The sequence below is a fragment of the Punica granatum genome, chromosome 2 (genome assembly GCF_007655135.1).
Source record: "Punica granatum isolate Tunisia-2019 chromosome 2, ASM765513v2, whole genome shotgun sequence".
NCBI lineage: Eukaryota > Viridiplantae > Streptophyta > Magnoliopsida > Myrtales > Lythraceae > Punica > Punica granatum.
In genome coordinates this window covers 30,461,071-30,479,324 of record NC_045128.1, presented here as the reverse complement: position 1 = coordinate 30,479,324, position 18,254 = coordinate 30,461,071, and the positions used below count along the sequence as shown (strand labels likewise).

Below are 18,254 nucleotides of genomic sequence, written 5' to 3'. Positions count from 1 at the left end.
TGCTTAAGTATTGGGTTTCGAGTGAGAGAGAGTGAAGTGGTGATAGAGATGAAAGATGGAAGACTGAAATTCGCAGGTTAATGTTAATGAGATATTTACGCATACAATCTTACATTAAATCCTCCGAAAATCATTCCATCAAGATCAAGTTAATCATCCATTTCCTCACATGATCAAAAGGGTGGGAATTACACGATGGAGAAGCGAATTACAAGATCTCAAGAAATAAACAGCGTGCCTCGAGGTACAAAAGACTTTCAAACGGAAAACGTTGGTGATCATAGCAGGGGATGGGGAGATTCTCAGAAGACAGATTTCCCGAGCATGTGGCACAACTTACAACAATCAGCCCATGTTCTCCACGAATGTCTCCGTCAATGTATGTCCACTGACAATCTTTGTCGTTGCAACAATCAAATCGTATGCCATTCCTTCCTGCAGTACAGATGACACAAGAATCAGAAAAGGGAGACAGCATTATTCGACTCAGACACTAAACAGTTCTGAATAGATGACCATAAAAGGTTAAAAGTCCAAGCATACCTGAGCACTGAGAAACCGGAGAGCAGAGATCTCGGCAAAAGTCACCCCTCCAATGAAAACGACGAGTACTAAGGAGCGCCTTCCGTCAGATAATCTGGAATGCACAAAGAAACATCATCCAAGGAAACAGTGAAGAAACTATTAAGGACAACAACGAAGAACACAGATCACGTAAAACATAGAAATCGAAGCATTACTTGTCTGCTGGAGCACCATTGAGCGAGTCATATGACGGACTGGTAGCAAATCCACTCTGCAGGTGTAATAAGAAATATTTATCAAATCAATGCAAATGACCTCAAGGCCCACAGTATCTAACAAAAACTTAGAAAATGAAAATCTCGGTATGTTAATCTGTCAGCAAGTTGTATATGTGGTCATTGCTGGTAGAATCAAAGAGAGTGGATTTTATTAGGTGGTGGAACAATATCACTTTTTGTCCATCACACTTTTGGTGACCTATCAAGCAATGGTCACTATAGAGACTCCCTAATTTAGCCATAGAGAGAGAATTTAGTGTGGACCACAATCAGCAAGACAACAAGGTAAGAATGAGAAAACGTACTCTCTTCGATTCCGAATGAGGTCCAGGCAGCAGCTTCAGAATTTCTTCAATGGGACGCCTAGAAGACCAAATGATCATATAAAGGCATGAGTGAGAGCTTGCTAAGATATGCAAATCAGAAAAAAAGAATAATGACGCTTTCGACCTTATGACATATATTAACTCGTATCCTTTTCAATCATTTCACTTTAGATAAAATTAAATCTGATACACTTGCCAATCGATTAAAGATCATATTGGAATTTATGATTTGCAAGGGAAAGCGATGCAGGGTGCTTTAACTATCACTCTTTGGATATACTTGTCCCATTGTAATGTAGCACGAGAGAAAATTAGCTTAATCAGAGAGATAATTTAATATGCCATGTGAAAATACTAGATCATGGTCAAAGAAGCCAAGCGTGAGGAGCGAAAGGTGTTGATTGGGCTAACTCAACAGAAAATACAGAGGAATATCAGCAAAAAGCAAAAACAAGGAAAAAGAAAAGGAAAAAAGAAAAAGAAACCCACCATCCAGATCGAATAGCACTCTGAACAAGCCGAATACTGAGAGGGGCATATCCAGAAAAGACGTATGCGATATCATTAGGGCTGCAATAAGATCATAAATTAGCCTGAGCTTCCAACTGAAGCACATCAAGTAATAAAGGAACATCAAACAGAAAGCTGCAAATACTGTTATAGATCACTGGAGTATGAGACACTTTTATACTTCAAGATCTTCCGACACATTAACAATAACAAAGGCACGCATATTCTCATATGTTGAGGACCATGAATCAGCATAGACATATTATCCTGCGCCATTGCATTCTAAGACTTTCTTTGGACCGGAGGAAGTCATAGGAAATTTGGGTCCTCAATTCTCCAAATTGACATAATGTTCTAATCCAACAAATTACATTGGAATGTCTTTAAAGAGTAGGTATTGTCATCCAACAATGTAAACCGATTCCTCTCATCCCTTCCTTTACAAACAACATCTAAATAAGGGATAACATTTTTCTTCTCCTATCATTTTGATCCCCTTATGAGGTGTATCCAAACAGTGTAAAGGAACAACGATCCTCACTGAGATCCATGAAGGTCTCTGCTCATAGTTTCTTAGATCTTTGTTCACTACTTTTTAACACAAGCGACAACCAAATAGTAGCACCCCCTTATCAAAGAAAACACAAAATAGAAAAGAAATGCTCAACGAGACTCGTACTTGGCAGTATCAGTGTCCTCAACAACAAGCTGCAGGGCACGTTTTATTGTCAACCAGTTGCCTTTTGTCTCCTGTAAGTCTCAGATAATATGGTTGATTAACTGAATTGCTTAGAGAAACAGTCTACTTAGCTTCTCTATCCAGACGCTAAAATTAAATTCTACATAGACAGGGCAAAAAAACCTGTCTTTTAAACAGTCCGGCTTTCTCCAAATTGTTCAGTGTAGCCATGTGTTCAAATCCGTAGCTATGGAGCAACTCCCTCCTGAATAAAGTGAAGACAGAGATTTCAATAAAGGTACATAAGAAATAATATAATTGCCTCAAATCACTAACTTTTATCAAAACCGACAACTAACTTTTATCAAAACCAAGCCATACTTGCCTCAAATAATCAAAATGCTTCTTTGGCAACCCTGAGTTTGTGACGGAAAATAATATAAGAAGTCTCAGGATGTTGACAAGAGGTTCTTGCTTATGAATCATCTCTTCAATATACTCAAAACATCTGTTAAACAAACAACATCAAGCTAAAATGTCAAACTAAGCTATAACGTCAATTATAGTTAGATCCTGACTTTCCTAAATAACAGCCAAGACCAGAGAAAAACTATTCAAGCTTCCAGCAACATAAAGGATTGGGGAGAACACAAAATGAGATACAATTTAGTCAACATATTTAGTAGATGCAATTCAGCAATGAAGACGTTGAAGAGAGAAGATTTGTATTGCATGAACTTTAGGCAGAAAACACCATTTCATTGCTCGTATACTTGAGAGTTCTACGTGGTAAAAGGCAGGGGAAATCTTGTTATAAAATGAATATGATTAGGCATGGCAAGGATATTGACAAACTGCCAGATTACTGTATTTTGAATTCAGTCTCAGCATAAGTCGTATACTTTTTATTAGCAGATAGAAGATAACCTCAATTGGGGATGGATAAGGACTCGGAGATTAATCTACAAATGAACTACCAAATTAGTTCACCAATCAATTTACATGTCCAAAGAGAAAACTCTTAAAAGATCCCAGCATTGCAAAATTCAAGCCCTTTGAGCAATAAACTAGTGTAAATCCTAAATGGACTAAACTACAAAAAGAGTTCTACAATGACTGGGAAGACAGACAATTATCACCAGCATACTGTTACTTTTTGAAGATACAAAGAGTTAACTCTACTTTAATGTATGTAAACAGTACATTATCACACACATCCAGCAAAAAACAAAAAAAAAAGTAGATCTATACTATTATAAAAGGAGAAGCAATCTCTTCGTCTAACTTTCTCTTCCCCAAATTGCCCATATTAGATATATTCAAATTTATAGGAGCTACCAATTTAAAGTTAAAATTGTAAAATTACTAATAGAAACTACCCACTAACCTTTCTTTCTCACTGTCTCCCTTTTCTCTCATCTCTTCTCTCTCTTCTCTCCTCTTTTCGTTGTGTTACAGTTCCTATTTTACAGTTAAGAATTTGACCACTGTATCTTTTTTCATTACATTGCAATAAAATATTAAATTAATCAGCGGTAGTATAAAATAAATGCCTATTAATTGTATAAAATCCATAATTGAATATTGGTTCAAGCGGTTCGGCACTTGCTCTCCTTAAACAAGGTCTCGGGTTTGAGTATTGTGGATAAAGAAAATCCACACCGGGAGAGCTTTATCCCTTAGTAAGCCGACTCGGCTCGAATTGGATTAGTCAGGGACAATGGGTTCCAGATAACAGGGTACATACCGAAAAAATAAAATAAAATAAAATCCACATATTTATTTTGATGATTCCGCATGTAGTGCGGGTATTCTCTAGTCTATCACAAATGCAAAATCTATTGGAAAAAAGGAAGGATTTTCAAATTAGCTTACATATCATAACTCTGAGCCTCTACAATAGTGTGTTCCATGTCTAAGCGTCCAAGAAATGAAGGCTTCGAAGTAAATGTTGACAGATGTTGAGCAAGATTTATGTGTCTCTGCATCATGGAAAACATCAAATCTTCACAAGATACAATTAAGAGCTTTAACAAGTTGAGATAGCCAAAAGCAACACTACTTACAGTCATTTCTGGTAGTGAGTTGAGCTTCTTCACAAAGTCTTTCAATTCAGAAACTGACTGAGTCTGCCCAGGACAAGGCAATATTCAGAACCTTTGGAATTGTTGCTTAAAGGCACAAGACATCTCTAACTATTTAAACTATGGCTATATTTTATCTGGTAATATGAAGGCAGTTCAAATTATCCTAGCTATTCATGATGATTACCTAGAAAGTACGAAAAAACCTGTTAATTCTCTATTTGTGTTCTACAACATAGAGACAGACAGCTATAGCTATTGCATATAACTTCACCAAAGTAATTTACTTCCAAAATAGCAAACTAAAAACGTGTTAGATACAGCTCTGGAAAGATATTAAATTACAGTTGTAGTCATCTCGGTGTAGTCTTGCTTCATGGATGTTGCCTTTTGACGTAAAACCTGCAAGAAAACTGCAGATGGATCTTAAAGATGGGGGAAAGAAAGGAAAAACAAAAAAGGAAAAGTATGCATAGATAAAAAAAAAAATTCTATGATAGATCAACCTGGACAACAACTTCAAAATTGAGGTCTCGTATCTCCTTAAAAAGTTTGTCACTGAAGTTCAAGAAACAAAGATTCATGAGTGGCAAGAAAAAAATAAAAATAAAAATAACGGGCAAGCAGAAATGAAAAAGGAAATGCAACTACAATTGGCTATAGTTTCTGATAGATAGCATAATCAATAACAATGAATTCTCAATAGACTGTGCAACGAACTTTTACCTAGAATTCAGTGGAACTCTCATTTTCTTCCCCTCTTGCTGAACACCCATGATAGATGCATCAAGCTCCATGGAACCATGGTTGACACGTAAAAACTGTGAAAAGTACATCAGAGATAATTTGAAGAAAATTCAGAAGACCAGAAACAGGAATGCACATCTACTGTAATTACGATAACAATTGACATCTTGCACATGAAACATGCTAAGAATCTTGGATCACTGCACAGTCGAAAAGATTCAAACAGTCTAATTATTATTCAGTAGATTCAGCAAAAAAAAAAATCTCTCATGAAAAATCATAAATTCACATAGCCAGATCACTGACTCTGAGATGAAAGAAATTTCACTACTGCAGTTATAAAACTAAATGGATTACGTCATGCATGCCCAGAGCAGAAGGAGTGATTGCCATCTCAAGCAAATGTCATGTCATGTACTATTAACTGAATGTATGATAGTCCTCCTTTTACTAGCTCACCTCGTCCAGAAGCCCTTCATATGTTAACTGAGAACACATAGGAGTGACCATGTCCACCTGCAACCAGTAAATTATAATTGTATCCTTTTGAGTTTAGACATGGCAGAAATGTAAAACAGGATATTTACGTTCATATTAAAGAAAGAATTGGAAACCAATAATTTTAAGTTGAAAGAACCAGAGACTGGTACACACCAAGGGTCCATATTGAGGTGTAAATGATTTAAATCACCAGAACAAGTTTATCCAATTGTAGCATAAGGGAGAGCATAGATTAAAGTTTCATGATATCAGTCATGTTCATATTTTAAATGATTATTTCACTTGATTAATTAGATCACCAACGACGAAACATTGCAGAATTCATAATATCTGCTATGCTAATGTAATGAAGCCTTCACACCGTATGAAAATTCCGTATGAAAATTAAGCAATTTCGCTATAGGCTTATGAGGATTTTTCTCCGTAAGTGTAATGAAAGAAATTACCTCTCTATCGAGAATGATAAGTGTATTTATCTCTGGCACAACAATCTGAAGAAACATAAAGATCAACTAATTAAAAAGAATATAAATATTGAGCCAAAGATCATGATATGACTAGTAAATGATTCATCATTACATCAGATGAATTGACTGGCTCTTCTGCCTGCATCCTATTGAGAATATCGGCCACGCGTACAGATGCTTTTCCTTTGGCTCTCACATTTGGAATCAATCCAAAAGAAAACTGTAAAAATAGGTCAGATCACTGCATTTAGAAACCAGGGGAAGAGGAAATTTAATGAAAAGGTAGTCAAAACTTGAAAGTGAGACCCAAGAATAAGATTACTATATATATATATATATATATATATATATCATAATTTGCACCACCTCAAGCTTGTGAATGGCCTTTGCAATATACCAGAGCGAGCTTGTATCACCATCAACTTGGCACTCCTAAAGTGATAAAAAAAGGTTAGAGAAGATGTTCAAAGAGAATTAAAACTAGTAGCCAGATTAATGATATGACATACTTTGTAGGCAAGATCTAGTTCAAATGATATGACATCCTCATCCAGTGGAATCATGTACAGTGAGTACTCCCCAATAGTCATCAACTGGTGAACCTTTTCCTCCTCAAAAATCTGCAAATTAGTGAGGTAAATACTCATGCTACAAGTGAAATGGCAAGATGATTAATTAGGATTTCTTTGTGATGGTTTAGACAAGATGAGTATTAAGTTCATACCTTCTCACAAGCCACTGAACGGCGAGGAACAAAATATACATAATACTCTCTTTGCAACCCTTTGGAGATGTCATTATGGATATGTGAGCATATGAACTTCATAAGACTAAGCTGAGATCGAACAAGATAGACCACTTTGGTGCTATCAGTTTCGATTGGCTCCGCAGAAAGATGCCGTAACTCCACCATGTGTTCCTGTTAATGCCACCAGCAGACAAATCATGAATTACTCCTTTAAAAATGTTACATCAAGCAGGAACTGCTATGAAAATTTTCACTTTCAACTCCATGACAGGTAGAGCTTCTAAAAAACACAGTACGTACGCAATAAATTATGATTACCTTGAGAAGCGAGGTTTGGATGATGAGCGATAATGAACCACTGAGCTTTTGGTCGACAACCATACATTTCTTCCCTCGAATCTGGGGGGGGAAAGGGCCAAAATTAACACAAATATCATTACCAATGAATAAACTTCAGAAACTGTGCAATCCTTATGATAACAACTATTGAGTTTCTGAATCACCGAGTTGAAGCAGCCATTAAAGACTCCAGTTATCATCACTTCAGATATACAAATGAATACGACTGAGAGCAAAATGAATAGCTAAGAATTCAGAAACTGTGCAATCCTTACGATAACAACTACTGAGTTTCTGAATTACCGAGTTGACGCAGCCATTAAAGACTCCAGTTATCATCACTTCAGATATACAAATGAATACGACTGAGAGCAAAATGAATAGCTAAGAATTCAGAAACTGTGCAATCCTTACGATAACAACTACTGAGTTTCTGAATCACCAAGTTGACGCAGCCATTAAAGACTCCAGTTATCATCACTTCAGATATACAAATGAATACGACTGAGAGCAAAATGAATAGCTAAGAATGCCGAACAAGATTATAAACTTCAGCACAGAATTGCGAGTGGAACGAATGGCTAGAGGAGGTCAAGTGAATAAAATTTTTCAGCTATTTGAGGCGAAGGAGAGCGTAATTTTGGAGAAATGTATGGCTCAGCTCTCTCTTATTTCCTCTGCTTTCTCATTTTCCCCGGCAAACAATCGGAAAGTCCCAAATAGCATCCAAAACCAACCGAAAACAAACAGCATACGTATCAAAGTTTCAGCAGACTCACGTTTTTGAGGATGCTGAGGAGCTCCTTCTGCGACTGCTCCCTGATTCAGACGAAGAAGATGAGGAAAGGTGATCAGACTCGTCAAAGAGTTTTCAAGCTTAGACAGCTCGAATTCGAGCGGAGACATTGCGGACTACCTGAGAGACGTGAGGTTGATTGGAGCATTGTCCAGATTAGGAATCTGCGCCATGGAAGAGAGCTGCTGAGATCTCTTGCTCTCTGTACATTAACGATCAAAGCAGAATCGGGGGAGGAAGAAGACGAAGACGGAGACGAGGACGAACCTCCGGCCGAGCTATAGGAATTCGGGCCTTGTGATCCGACCCGATAACCAAGCATGTGGGCCCAATTGCCAGCTCTGGCCCACTTAGCCTGGCCCAATAAAGTCGTTCGCGCACATGCCCAGTAGCTTGAAGGAGAAAAATGTATTTATGCACGATCTGGGCATATGTTCGGATTATCGAAAATGTCGGGCATGGTAAAGGCATCTGCGATGTACTTCAGATTCAAGTCCTTTTTTTTTTTGGTTAAAAACAATCTAAGAAGATGGAAAGAGAATTGCTCATCTCGGAAAATTCTATAATGCAATTATAAGTAGAAGCGGTACGGTACACTCAAATATTTTATTGAAAATTGAAGATTTTAATTAGCAAAAATAACCATCACGATCGTAAGTAAAAGACTTTTCGAATATATAATTAACTTACTAAGAATCTATATAACATATCCCAACTAATTTCTCTAAGTAAAATATATTCGAAATACATGTAATTTACTTAATATTAAGCTATTTATTATAAAGTGATTGCACTTTAAACCTTATTTTTCATTTCAGCCAAATATACTTGTTGAGTGAAAATGTGTTTCCGAATTCCCAAATACAGTAAATTCATTTCCCTGCAATGTCGGAATCAGATCCCCTCATACATAGGCAATGGGAGGGGGAGTGATCAAGATAAGATATTCGAATATTGAGCAATTACGTAAAAGACGGAGGAAAAAGAAGAAAGGGTATATATGTTCCAGTATATTAAAGATAGTGTAGTGTAATCACATACGCTTTTACCTTATAATCAAGAGGTTGCAGATTTGATACTCAATAGATTATTTGTGTCCCTTTATTTTGTTGGTACCCATGCCCCTTTATTAATTATTAGAATTTATATTTTATTATACTAAGTTCACTGGTGTCCTAATAGTCGAAAAAAAAAAAAAAAAGAGAAGTGGAAGACAATGGATTGGAGAAGTGATCGGGTTTTGAAAGTGGAGATGAGCAAATAGATAAGATGAGAAGGGAAAGGGCAGGTTGGGTACTATAGAAGAAAATTTAATTTGGGAAGAAAATTTGAAGAAGTCACTTGTTTATTTGGGGAGTTAACTAGCAAATTCGTTCCTGATTTAGTCGAATTACATCAAGTGGATCTTTGAAATGAATTTTAAATCATCTTAGTCACGGAGTTAATCGGTTACATCAATCGAGCCTTTTATTATATTAATGTGGTCCTTTGTAACATCAATAAGATCCTTTGTAACACCAATTAGGTTTTTTATAACATCAATTTGGTCTATGTCCTCTGGTCAACCTTTAATCTTGGACATAAATATATGTTTACGTCAATTTCGTCCTTTCGAACCTTTTCACCATTTTTCTCTTTTTTTTTAACATTCCTTTTCAATTTCTCTCTCATAATTCTAGCTCTCATCAATTCCTATGTCGGGTCCCATTCTCTCTCCTCTCTTTCTCAATCTAATCTCTCGTCTCTTTCTCTCTCTCTATGTGGGCCAACTTGAGGGAGGAAACTAGATAAAATATGGATTGACTTGATTTAAGAAAAAAAAACTAGACTTGAGGCATGTGCCCGCACTTGTGATTTTTCTTGTTAATTTTCATAAATAAATAAATATTTTTTTATGTTTTTATGACTTATTATATTTATAGCTTAGATGTAGTATTATATATCAGTAGAGGGAAAAATACTGCAGAAGTCCTAAAACTATAGCAAAAGTTAAACATCAGTCCTAAATGTTTCACTTTGGCTCGAACAGTCCTAAAAATATATTTCGTCACGCAACTAACAGAGCATAACGGAGCCTGACAGAGTGACTATGGGTTGACGGATTACGCCGACAAGGATGGGTTTTCTCAAAAATGGCCACATAAATGCTGATGTGGCTTAAAATCCTTCTTTTTTTTTGCCCTTTTTAAACGTCTTCCCCCATATTCCTTTCTTCCTAACTCCATCATTTGTCCTCATCTGTTCAACAATCAATGGAAACCCTAAAATTCCCCAAAATAAAAAATCTCAAATCCCCTTCTAATCTTCGAAAGTTCCGATCCAAAATTTATTTCCTGTCTCTATTTCATTTGTGGTTCTCTTCGATTTCGATCCACCAGTCAAGAAATCAAAAACTGTTTTCGAAAATTTCCTTTGTGGGAGTTCCTTTGCATGCCATAGCAACTTGCGGTCAGAGAGAAGAAAAATTCGGAGAAGAAAAATTGAGTAATCCCGAAACAATTTGCTTCTTTGCTGCAACAAGATACTCCTTTGTGAGTATCACTAACAAGCTAGCCATTTTAAGGGAGTTGCCACTGATTAGGGATCAACACACTTGCTATTTCTGCCATGAAGAAGAAGAATGAAGCATAAATAATATATCTCTTGCCCCATTACCAAGTGAATGTGGTAGCTGGGAACTTTGAAGCATATTAATGTTTATTTGCTACGAACAAAGCAATTCGGAGAAGAAAAATTGAGAAATCCCGAAACAATTTGCTTCTTTGCTACAACGAGATACTCCTTTGTGGCAGCAATAGCTTATTTGCTGCAGCAATATTCAATTTGCTGCAATATGCATTTTGCTACAACAAGAAGTCCAACATATGCAATTTGAATAACATTATATATTAAATAACATCATATTGGTTCTTACAAAGTTGAAAAAAAAATGCAGCAAGTAGTCCTCTGTCTGTAAGAGCAACCTACTGTCACATATATATATATATATATATATATATGTATATATATCCATAAATACTTAAACCGCAAAGGTACCTAAAATCACAAAGGTCATCATGATGCCAAAATAACCAAATATTCTCAGTTGTTTACAATCAAATTCACAAAGAACAATTTCATCAAAATCCAAAACATCTATGCATCACTTCTACATCTCTTCTGAACTTCCTTGAGTTGACAAAGGTTCCCTGCTTTTGCTTGAAGTTGCCTTCCTCTTGTCTTTATTTCCTTTGTGCTTGCACTTGAAGTTGCTTGAGATTAATTGTCTCTCTAGGGAAGTAAAATTCTCTGCCCACATTCAATGCACCTTAATTTCCAGACTGTTATTTACAATGAGTCAATATGATATTGCATATGAAATTAAAAAGAAAAAAAGTTATTTCTTATAGCAATGAACTCATATTTAATATGATGAGTCCTTTATTAGCATTTAAATTTGTTGTCCTCTCACTGTTACTGAGGGTTAATGCCTCATTTAATGGGCCATGGTGTGAGTGTGTCGCAGCATTGAGCTCATTCATTGACTTTGCCTTCTCGGTTGTTCTCCTAGCTGAGCCAGGGTCTTCTTTTTCCTTCTGTGGCCTTCGCTTTTTCTTGCCAATAACATCTTCAACATTGACATTCCTTTTCTTTCCCTAAAGATCAAACATGTTTAAATTAAAAATTATGGAGCATAACAAACAGATGAGATTAAAATTAAGAATAAAAAATAAAAATAAAAGGACCTTGGTAGTCTGTATAGCATTGTTCATTGTAAGAGTTCCTTCAACTGTTGGAATGGCCTGGTTGGCTGTTTTGGTGTTGTGGTGGGAATCACAAATAGTCTCCTAAAATAAGAAGTTTTAGCTTATGCCATAATAGAATTGATATAATTAATCACAAATTATTTACAACTTACAACTGGAGCAGTGTCTTTGCCTATAAATGGACATGTTTTCTTGTTATAGCCAAGCTGTTTGCATTTGCCACAAGTCATTTTAGTCCCGCTTCGAGACATTTGTTGAACTCCTTCTTTGCCAATATTAATCTCCAACATGGTCCTCCTTCTTTGTTTCTTCGGCCTACCTTTCTTCTTCTTGAACTTAGGTGCGCCAAGTGGCTCATAAGTAGTATTTTTTTCTCCCAAAACTTAGGGTCCCGAATTGGTTGCATTACTTTTCCATAGGTTTCTAAGAACATGTCTTTGTTGTAGTAGTTATCAACATAGTCATTTGGTTTTAGGTTCTTATCCAGCAAGGCACATATGGCATGACAACAAGGGATTCTGGTCAGTTGCCATACCCTACAGTCACATGACTTGTTTCTGATATCCACAACATATTTGGTGCCCCAAGCCATAATCTCATACCTATCCTCACCATTCCAAACGACATGACAATACCTGCTGAACTTCAGATTCTCCTCTAATTTCCTATCAATTCGTGGTCCAAATGCTTTGTTCCACCTTTGGCAACTAACTCTCTGTATGTGAATCATTTCCATCACTATCTTCCTAATATCCTCTAACATGGAGTAAATGGTTTTACACCTAGCTTCTAGTATTCTCCCATTAAATGCTTCACACAAATTGTTATCCACAATGTCACATTTAATCATGGGATTGAAAAAGGCCTTACACCAATGCTTAAGATTAGGTCTCATGAGCAAGTCCTCATAAGCTTGTGGAGACATTTTGCGTAGCTCCTTCATGTTCTCTTTGAAGTCAACTTCAGTTGTTGACTTGCAATTATCCAAAACTGCTTTTGGATCTTTGGACCCTTGTGACTTCCACCCCAATTAGCATATATATGCCTTGCATACATTCTATGCTCTACATTTGGGAGCACCTATGCTATTGTAGGTATCAATCCCTACCAAAAACAACTGGTTAAACATTTATCATTTACATAAGAAAAATAATTGATAAAATAATAAATAACATATACATTACCTTCTGTTGATCAGAAATGATTGCCCAACCAAAGCCATCAGTGATGTTCAAGTCTTCCTTCAAAAGATTGAGGAACCACTTCCACGTATCAAAAGTCTCGGATTGAACAATAGCTCATGCAAGAAGGAACATTTGGTTGTTCCCATCCCTCCCAATGGCAGTCAGAAGTTGCCCTCTGCGAATGGTCTTCAAGAAACAACCATCCACCCCAATAATTGGCCTGCAGCCCTTTATAAATCCTCTCCTTATAGCCTCAAAACACACATAGAATCTATCAAATACACTTGGCTCATTTGGGATTTGCCTTTGAACCATCATATACATAAAGGAGCCTCTATATGATCTCTGGAGCTCATCACCATAATCCCACATCATGGCATATTCAACTTTGAAATCACAAACTAACAACTCATAAACTTTCTCCTTTGCCTTCATACATTGTGTTCTAGATACCTCTACCCCTAACTGCTCTTTGACTAACATTTTCAATTCTATAACCTTGATAGAGGGCATGGTCCTAAGTATGCTCAGATAATGTCTGGACAACCATGTGCTATTCACTCGTCTGTTCTTGAAAGTGACACTGCATGTATGCATGTCCAATAATTTCCTAACCTGGTAAGCACCCAGATCCTTCATGAATGCAATAGTAATCTTCCAAGGACAATTCTCTCCTTTACACCCAACTCTCAAATACTCTCTACAATTCTTTTTCAAATATAAATTTCTTTGGGTTTTCACAGCACATTTAACTATTGCATCTTTAAACTGCCTTCCGTCATCGAACAGCTGGCCAACAAAAAAGGTAGGAATCTTAGATGTTGGCTCATAATTAGGAAATGTACCTGATTTTCTGAAACATGCTTTGGGTTCTTTATCTCTCATTGTATCTCCGTCTTCATCGGATTCATACTCTGGTATAGATTTTGATGCAATACTGCAAACATCATCGGAAGAGGGGTAATATGTCAGGTAACCCTCTTCAACTACCTCCAATGTCCTTCCACTCGCAGTCCCTAAAGCAGCTTGGCGACCTTTATTTTTCCATCTCCTTTTCTCTTTATCCTGCTTAGCCTCTGCCATAACAGATTCCAAATTTTTCTGAAGTCTAATAGACTTCAACTTTTCTCTTCTATTCTTCTTGGCAATTTGCACTTGGTCCCTAATAGCCGCCAGCTCAGGATCGTCATTCTCGCTCTCATTTCCAGGTACATCCTCCAGTATATCAGAACCACTCTCACTGCCACTATCATCACCATCTTCTGGTGGTACTTGTGAATTTTTTTGTTGTTGCACCTCATATCTAACACCAAAAGTGTCAGTTATGCTCGGTTCCTCCCTTACAACGTTTACTCCTCCCTCAGCATTAACTCCTTCAGCTTGGTCCCCGATAGATCCTTGGTCTCTCTCTTCAATTAATTCCCTTACACTTATCTCTCCTTCAACAATATTGGACTCGACCCCCTCAATTCTGGTGTGTGGAGCAGCTTCAGAAAAGAGAGATGGTATTATAAGCTCTCCAATCCCATCAACCCCCTCAACAATCTGGACCTCGTCTAATTTGTATTTGACATATAACTCGCAATGGTTTTTTTGAGCTAGGTGCCCTATGAGTTCAATGACCGAATCGTCGTAAAGTTCATAGAAGCCATCTTTTAATCTCTTTCTCGGACCCCTATAATACGCCACATGCAAATTACTCTTATACCCGAGCTTTTTCAACCTATTCACAATTTCGATATCAGATAACACATTAGGGTCCACATCTGTCAGCACCCCATTTTGGCCCACCGGCTTCCCACACGAGGATTCCCGACCGAAGCCCGGGATACTATTCATCGCCCGGCAATCAGAGGCAAAATACGCGGGCACGAGGTCATGAGCGGTAGGAGAAGAGCATAGCCCACTGAGAAAGGCAGACGAGAGCGGTCAGAAGAATGAACGGACAAAGAACCCCGAAAACCGCGAAGCTGGCACTGTGGCACTATTCATCACCGAGTCACCGAAGCACCGAAAGGTGCCCAATATGGGGCTTCAAAAATCCCTCTCAGTGCCAAAGTGACCAACGGCACGTCCGGTCGCATTTCCGGGGCATCCTGCTTAAGCCGGGACACCTCGATTCCCCACGGACGCCTTTTCTGACAAAGCTCCCGGGGTTCGCTCCACTGACAAGCAAACGGCCCCTCAAGATAGGCCTACAGGCACCCAGGGACCACCAAGGTCGGGGAACAAGCTTCAGATGACCTTCCGGAACTCGACTCGATTTCCCGAGGGACGTTTCATTGTTCACGAACGTCTCCCGGCAAGCCTTCGGGGCACGTCCACAGAAGATAGGGATCACAACGATCCCCGACCACCTCACGACGATCTCTGAGCACCTCACAATAATCCCCGAGCACCTCAAAGCATTCAGGGCACACTGAGAGAATCCCGGTCGAAGTCCCTAGGCCTTCCCGGGCCAACGGTCCCCGACCGAGGACAACGGGCCAACGATCCCCCACGGGGCAAAAGGATTGCCAAAACGAATGCAAGAAGGCACAGAGATCAATCGGAGGTCAAGGGGTGTCAAATTCCACTCCGAACGTCCAAACAGGGCAAAACCGACTCCCGGGCCGCCATGTCGCCCGAACGCTCATTCACACGACGTATGGCGATATTGGACTCGCTCAAATCCTCGTAGTCCAAGCATTCCAAATCTTCAAATTAATTGGACATCGGAGGTCGGACGTGAGTTCAATCAAGTTTCAAGCGTTTCCCGGCTTTTCCCTCAACCGAATGGGACCCACAGCCTAGCCAAGCCAAGCCATCAAGCCGCGGCTCAACCCCAAGCCACGGCTCAACCCTCGGCTCGAATTGACAGCCCCGAGCCGCGGCTCAAGCCCCCATGGCCGGCGGCTCCAAGCCCTCCCCTCCACAAATTCAAATTTTGGCTCTTACACCCATCACTTCCTCTCACATCTATCAACTCCCATCACCCATCCATCACACCCATCACCCCTTTATAAGCCTTTGCATCATTATCTTTAATCACTTCTTGAACTTCACTCTCTCTCAAGCCAATCTCTCTCAAGGACTCTCTCAAACCTCAGCCCACTCCCTCACTTCCGTCTCCCCTTACCAAGGCCGAAACCGGCCAAAACCGCCGGAAAACCACCCAGTATTCTGGTAACCACCCGGCCCGACTTAGCCCAAAAATTCTCAAACTTCATAGCCTACATATTTTCCACCCCCTAAGTCCATTTCCGGGCTTAGATTTTCCATTTGAAGCCCCCAACGTTGAGTTCTGGTCGCATGAAGAATCGGGTCTCCTAGGCGTTACCCGCGTGCACCGGACACCTCCACGCGTGCCATTTCTTCCCACGACTTCGGAGAGTCGTGCCATCAAGTTTAAAGGGTTCCTCACAACCCTCACCCTCTCTCGTGAAGAGGTGGTCACGATCCGAGGGCCGACCAACCGTGCACGACCTCCGTTTGGTCCATTTTCGCTAACCAGTTTTTCTGTGTTTTCACTGGAACTTCTCTCACCATTTCCGACTTATTCAGGGTTCGGCACGCTCGGAGCTCTCCGTGCCCACCTAGATCTGCCTCTTAGGAGTCCAACGAGCCCGACCTTGCACCGTTCCGTGATCGGAGCGAGCGTGCCAAGCCGTTCTCCCGAGACTGCCGCGCCTGCCCACTTACGGGTCCCTCACCCGTAGCCGCCCAAACCGAGTCTTGCGACTCTCGTGGCCGCTTCCCCGATTCTTTCCCTCGTACATCGAGGCTAGGTAACACCCCTTTTAACTTAGAGGAGTTAGGATCTTTGATATTTACTTACGTGTGGTGTTAATATGCTTTAAAGGTTCGGGATAGGTGAAAGCTTGCATTTTTTTCTCGGATCCGGATGTCTCATGCATGCCATACAACGTCCAGCATCTATTTACTTTATCTATCATGCTCGTAAACTACATGAATGTATATCTCATGAGGGGAGACGACGTGGATCGAAGCGGGAGAGGTCCCGAGTCACGGCCGAACCATAGAACCCACGGTCTAGCCTTGAGGGGGTGACCCGTGAGCCTCTATGGTTCCTCCGAGGCTAGGGTACTTCTCTTTCCTCGAAGCTAGCCGGTCCCCGTTCCCTTTTGCCGCTGTTTTGTCATGTACCACGTATTAGCATGGTGGGAATAGGCTTAGATCGGGTTTAGAGAGCCCCCCTTGACTCGCGTGAGCCATGAGGACCCACGGCCACTCTTGGATGGGTGTGGCCGAGAGTCCCCTTGGACCACACGGGTCTAAGGTGGTTTCTCCCATCCCGAAATGAGTCGGTTCCCATGTTTCACATTTTTTCCATCGTATGAGTCGACGTCATTCTTTGTGGATTTCGTTATATTATGTGTCATGTGTACGTGTTTGTGTGTCCGTTTGCGTTTGAGAGACCTTGATGGCGTCGACTTTCTTTTGTTTCGTTGAAATAGATTTCGTTCTTGAGTTTAAGCATATTATGCATGTAAGGCATGATTGGAATCGTCCCTTGGGATTGTTTGTATCCGTGTCTCATATTTTCGTTATTCACATGATAATTAGATGATGGATACATAAATTTTGAACAATCCCCCATTAAAACCGAGATAACCACATGAAATTACCACCACCGAATAATTTCACAAACGGGGAAATAGGACGAATCATTCGGTTAATTAAACCACTTGGATTAAATAATCGGGTTAATTGATCCTTAATTGGTAAAACGCATCGATGATTTACGGAACGGCGTGAATGCCCTTTTCCAATAAAATTCACAATTTCAAAATACCGAGATGCGTAACACGAATAGAATTGACGTCTAGGGAATACTCACGTGCCGTGACTCGAGTCCGGGCCCAATTTGAGGCGGCCCGAGTCGGGGCACGAGAGTCCTTCTTAGACTCCTTCGCGTGACGCAAATCTCCAATTTATACACGAACATCACAATTTTATCATCCAAGGGCATAACCGTCATTCCATGATTCACCGATACCCTAGGCTTTAGGGAGTTGGAAACACCTAGAGCTATGAACGAGAAAGGACAACCCGTTCGGGTGCGAGTTTCATTCGCGTGGTCCATTTCGTTTGTTTTCGGTGTTTCTTTCTTTCTATCATAGATTCGGTGGGGAGTATTTTATTTCAGTTACAAAACACCAAGGACCGGACTAATTGTGCACCCGACTTATTCAAATATTAGATAATGGATAGGCGGAATATTAGATTCCAATCTAGAGTCGAAACACGAGTTTGGTTAATTCGGTGAAACCACAGTGACACTTAACTGAATAAGAGTCATAAGACAAACACACACATGTAAT

The 18,254-nt window shown here is 39.6% G+C and overlaps 1 protein-coding gene across 1 annotated transcript; it reads right to left on the bottom strand.

Moving 5' to 3' along the window:
- Positions 1–69: 69 nt before the first annotated feature.
- On the bottom strand, positions 70–8,281 carry LOC116198204 (vacuolar protein-sorting-associated protein 33 homolog). The gene is made up of 22 exons (XM_031528559.1): positions 8,121–8,281; positions 7,984–8,023; positions 7,184–7,264; positions 6,842–7,036; positions 6,627–6,737; positions 6,484–6,549; positions 6,230–6,337; positions 6,097–6,141; positions 5,609–5,665; positions 5,129–5,223; positions 4,909–4,960; positions 4,748–4,804; positions 4,385–4,447; positions 4,194–4,300; positions 2,704–2,826; positions 2,502–2,583; positions 2,319–2,389; positions 1,619–1,699; positions 1,109–1,166; positions 741–796; positions 544–637; positions 70–435 (listed from the first exon to the last, which is right to left on the bottom strand). Exons 1-22 carry the CDS (start codon positions 8,171–8,173, stop codon positions 346–348), a joined length of 1,785 nt encoding a protein of 594 aa, XP_031384419.1. The 5' UTR covers positions 8,174–8,281; the 3' UTR covers positions 70–345.
- Positions 8,282–18,254: the final 9,973 nt, after the last annotated feature.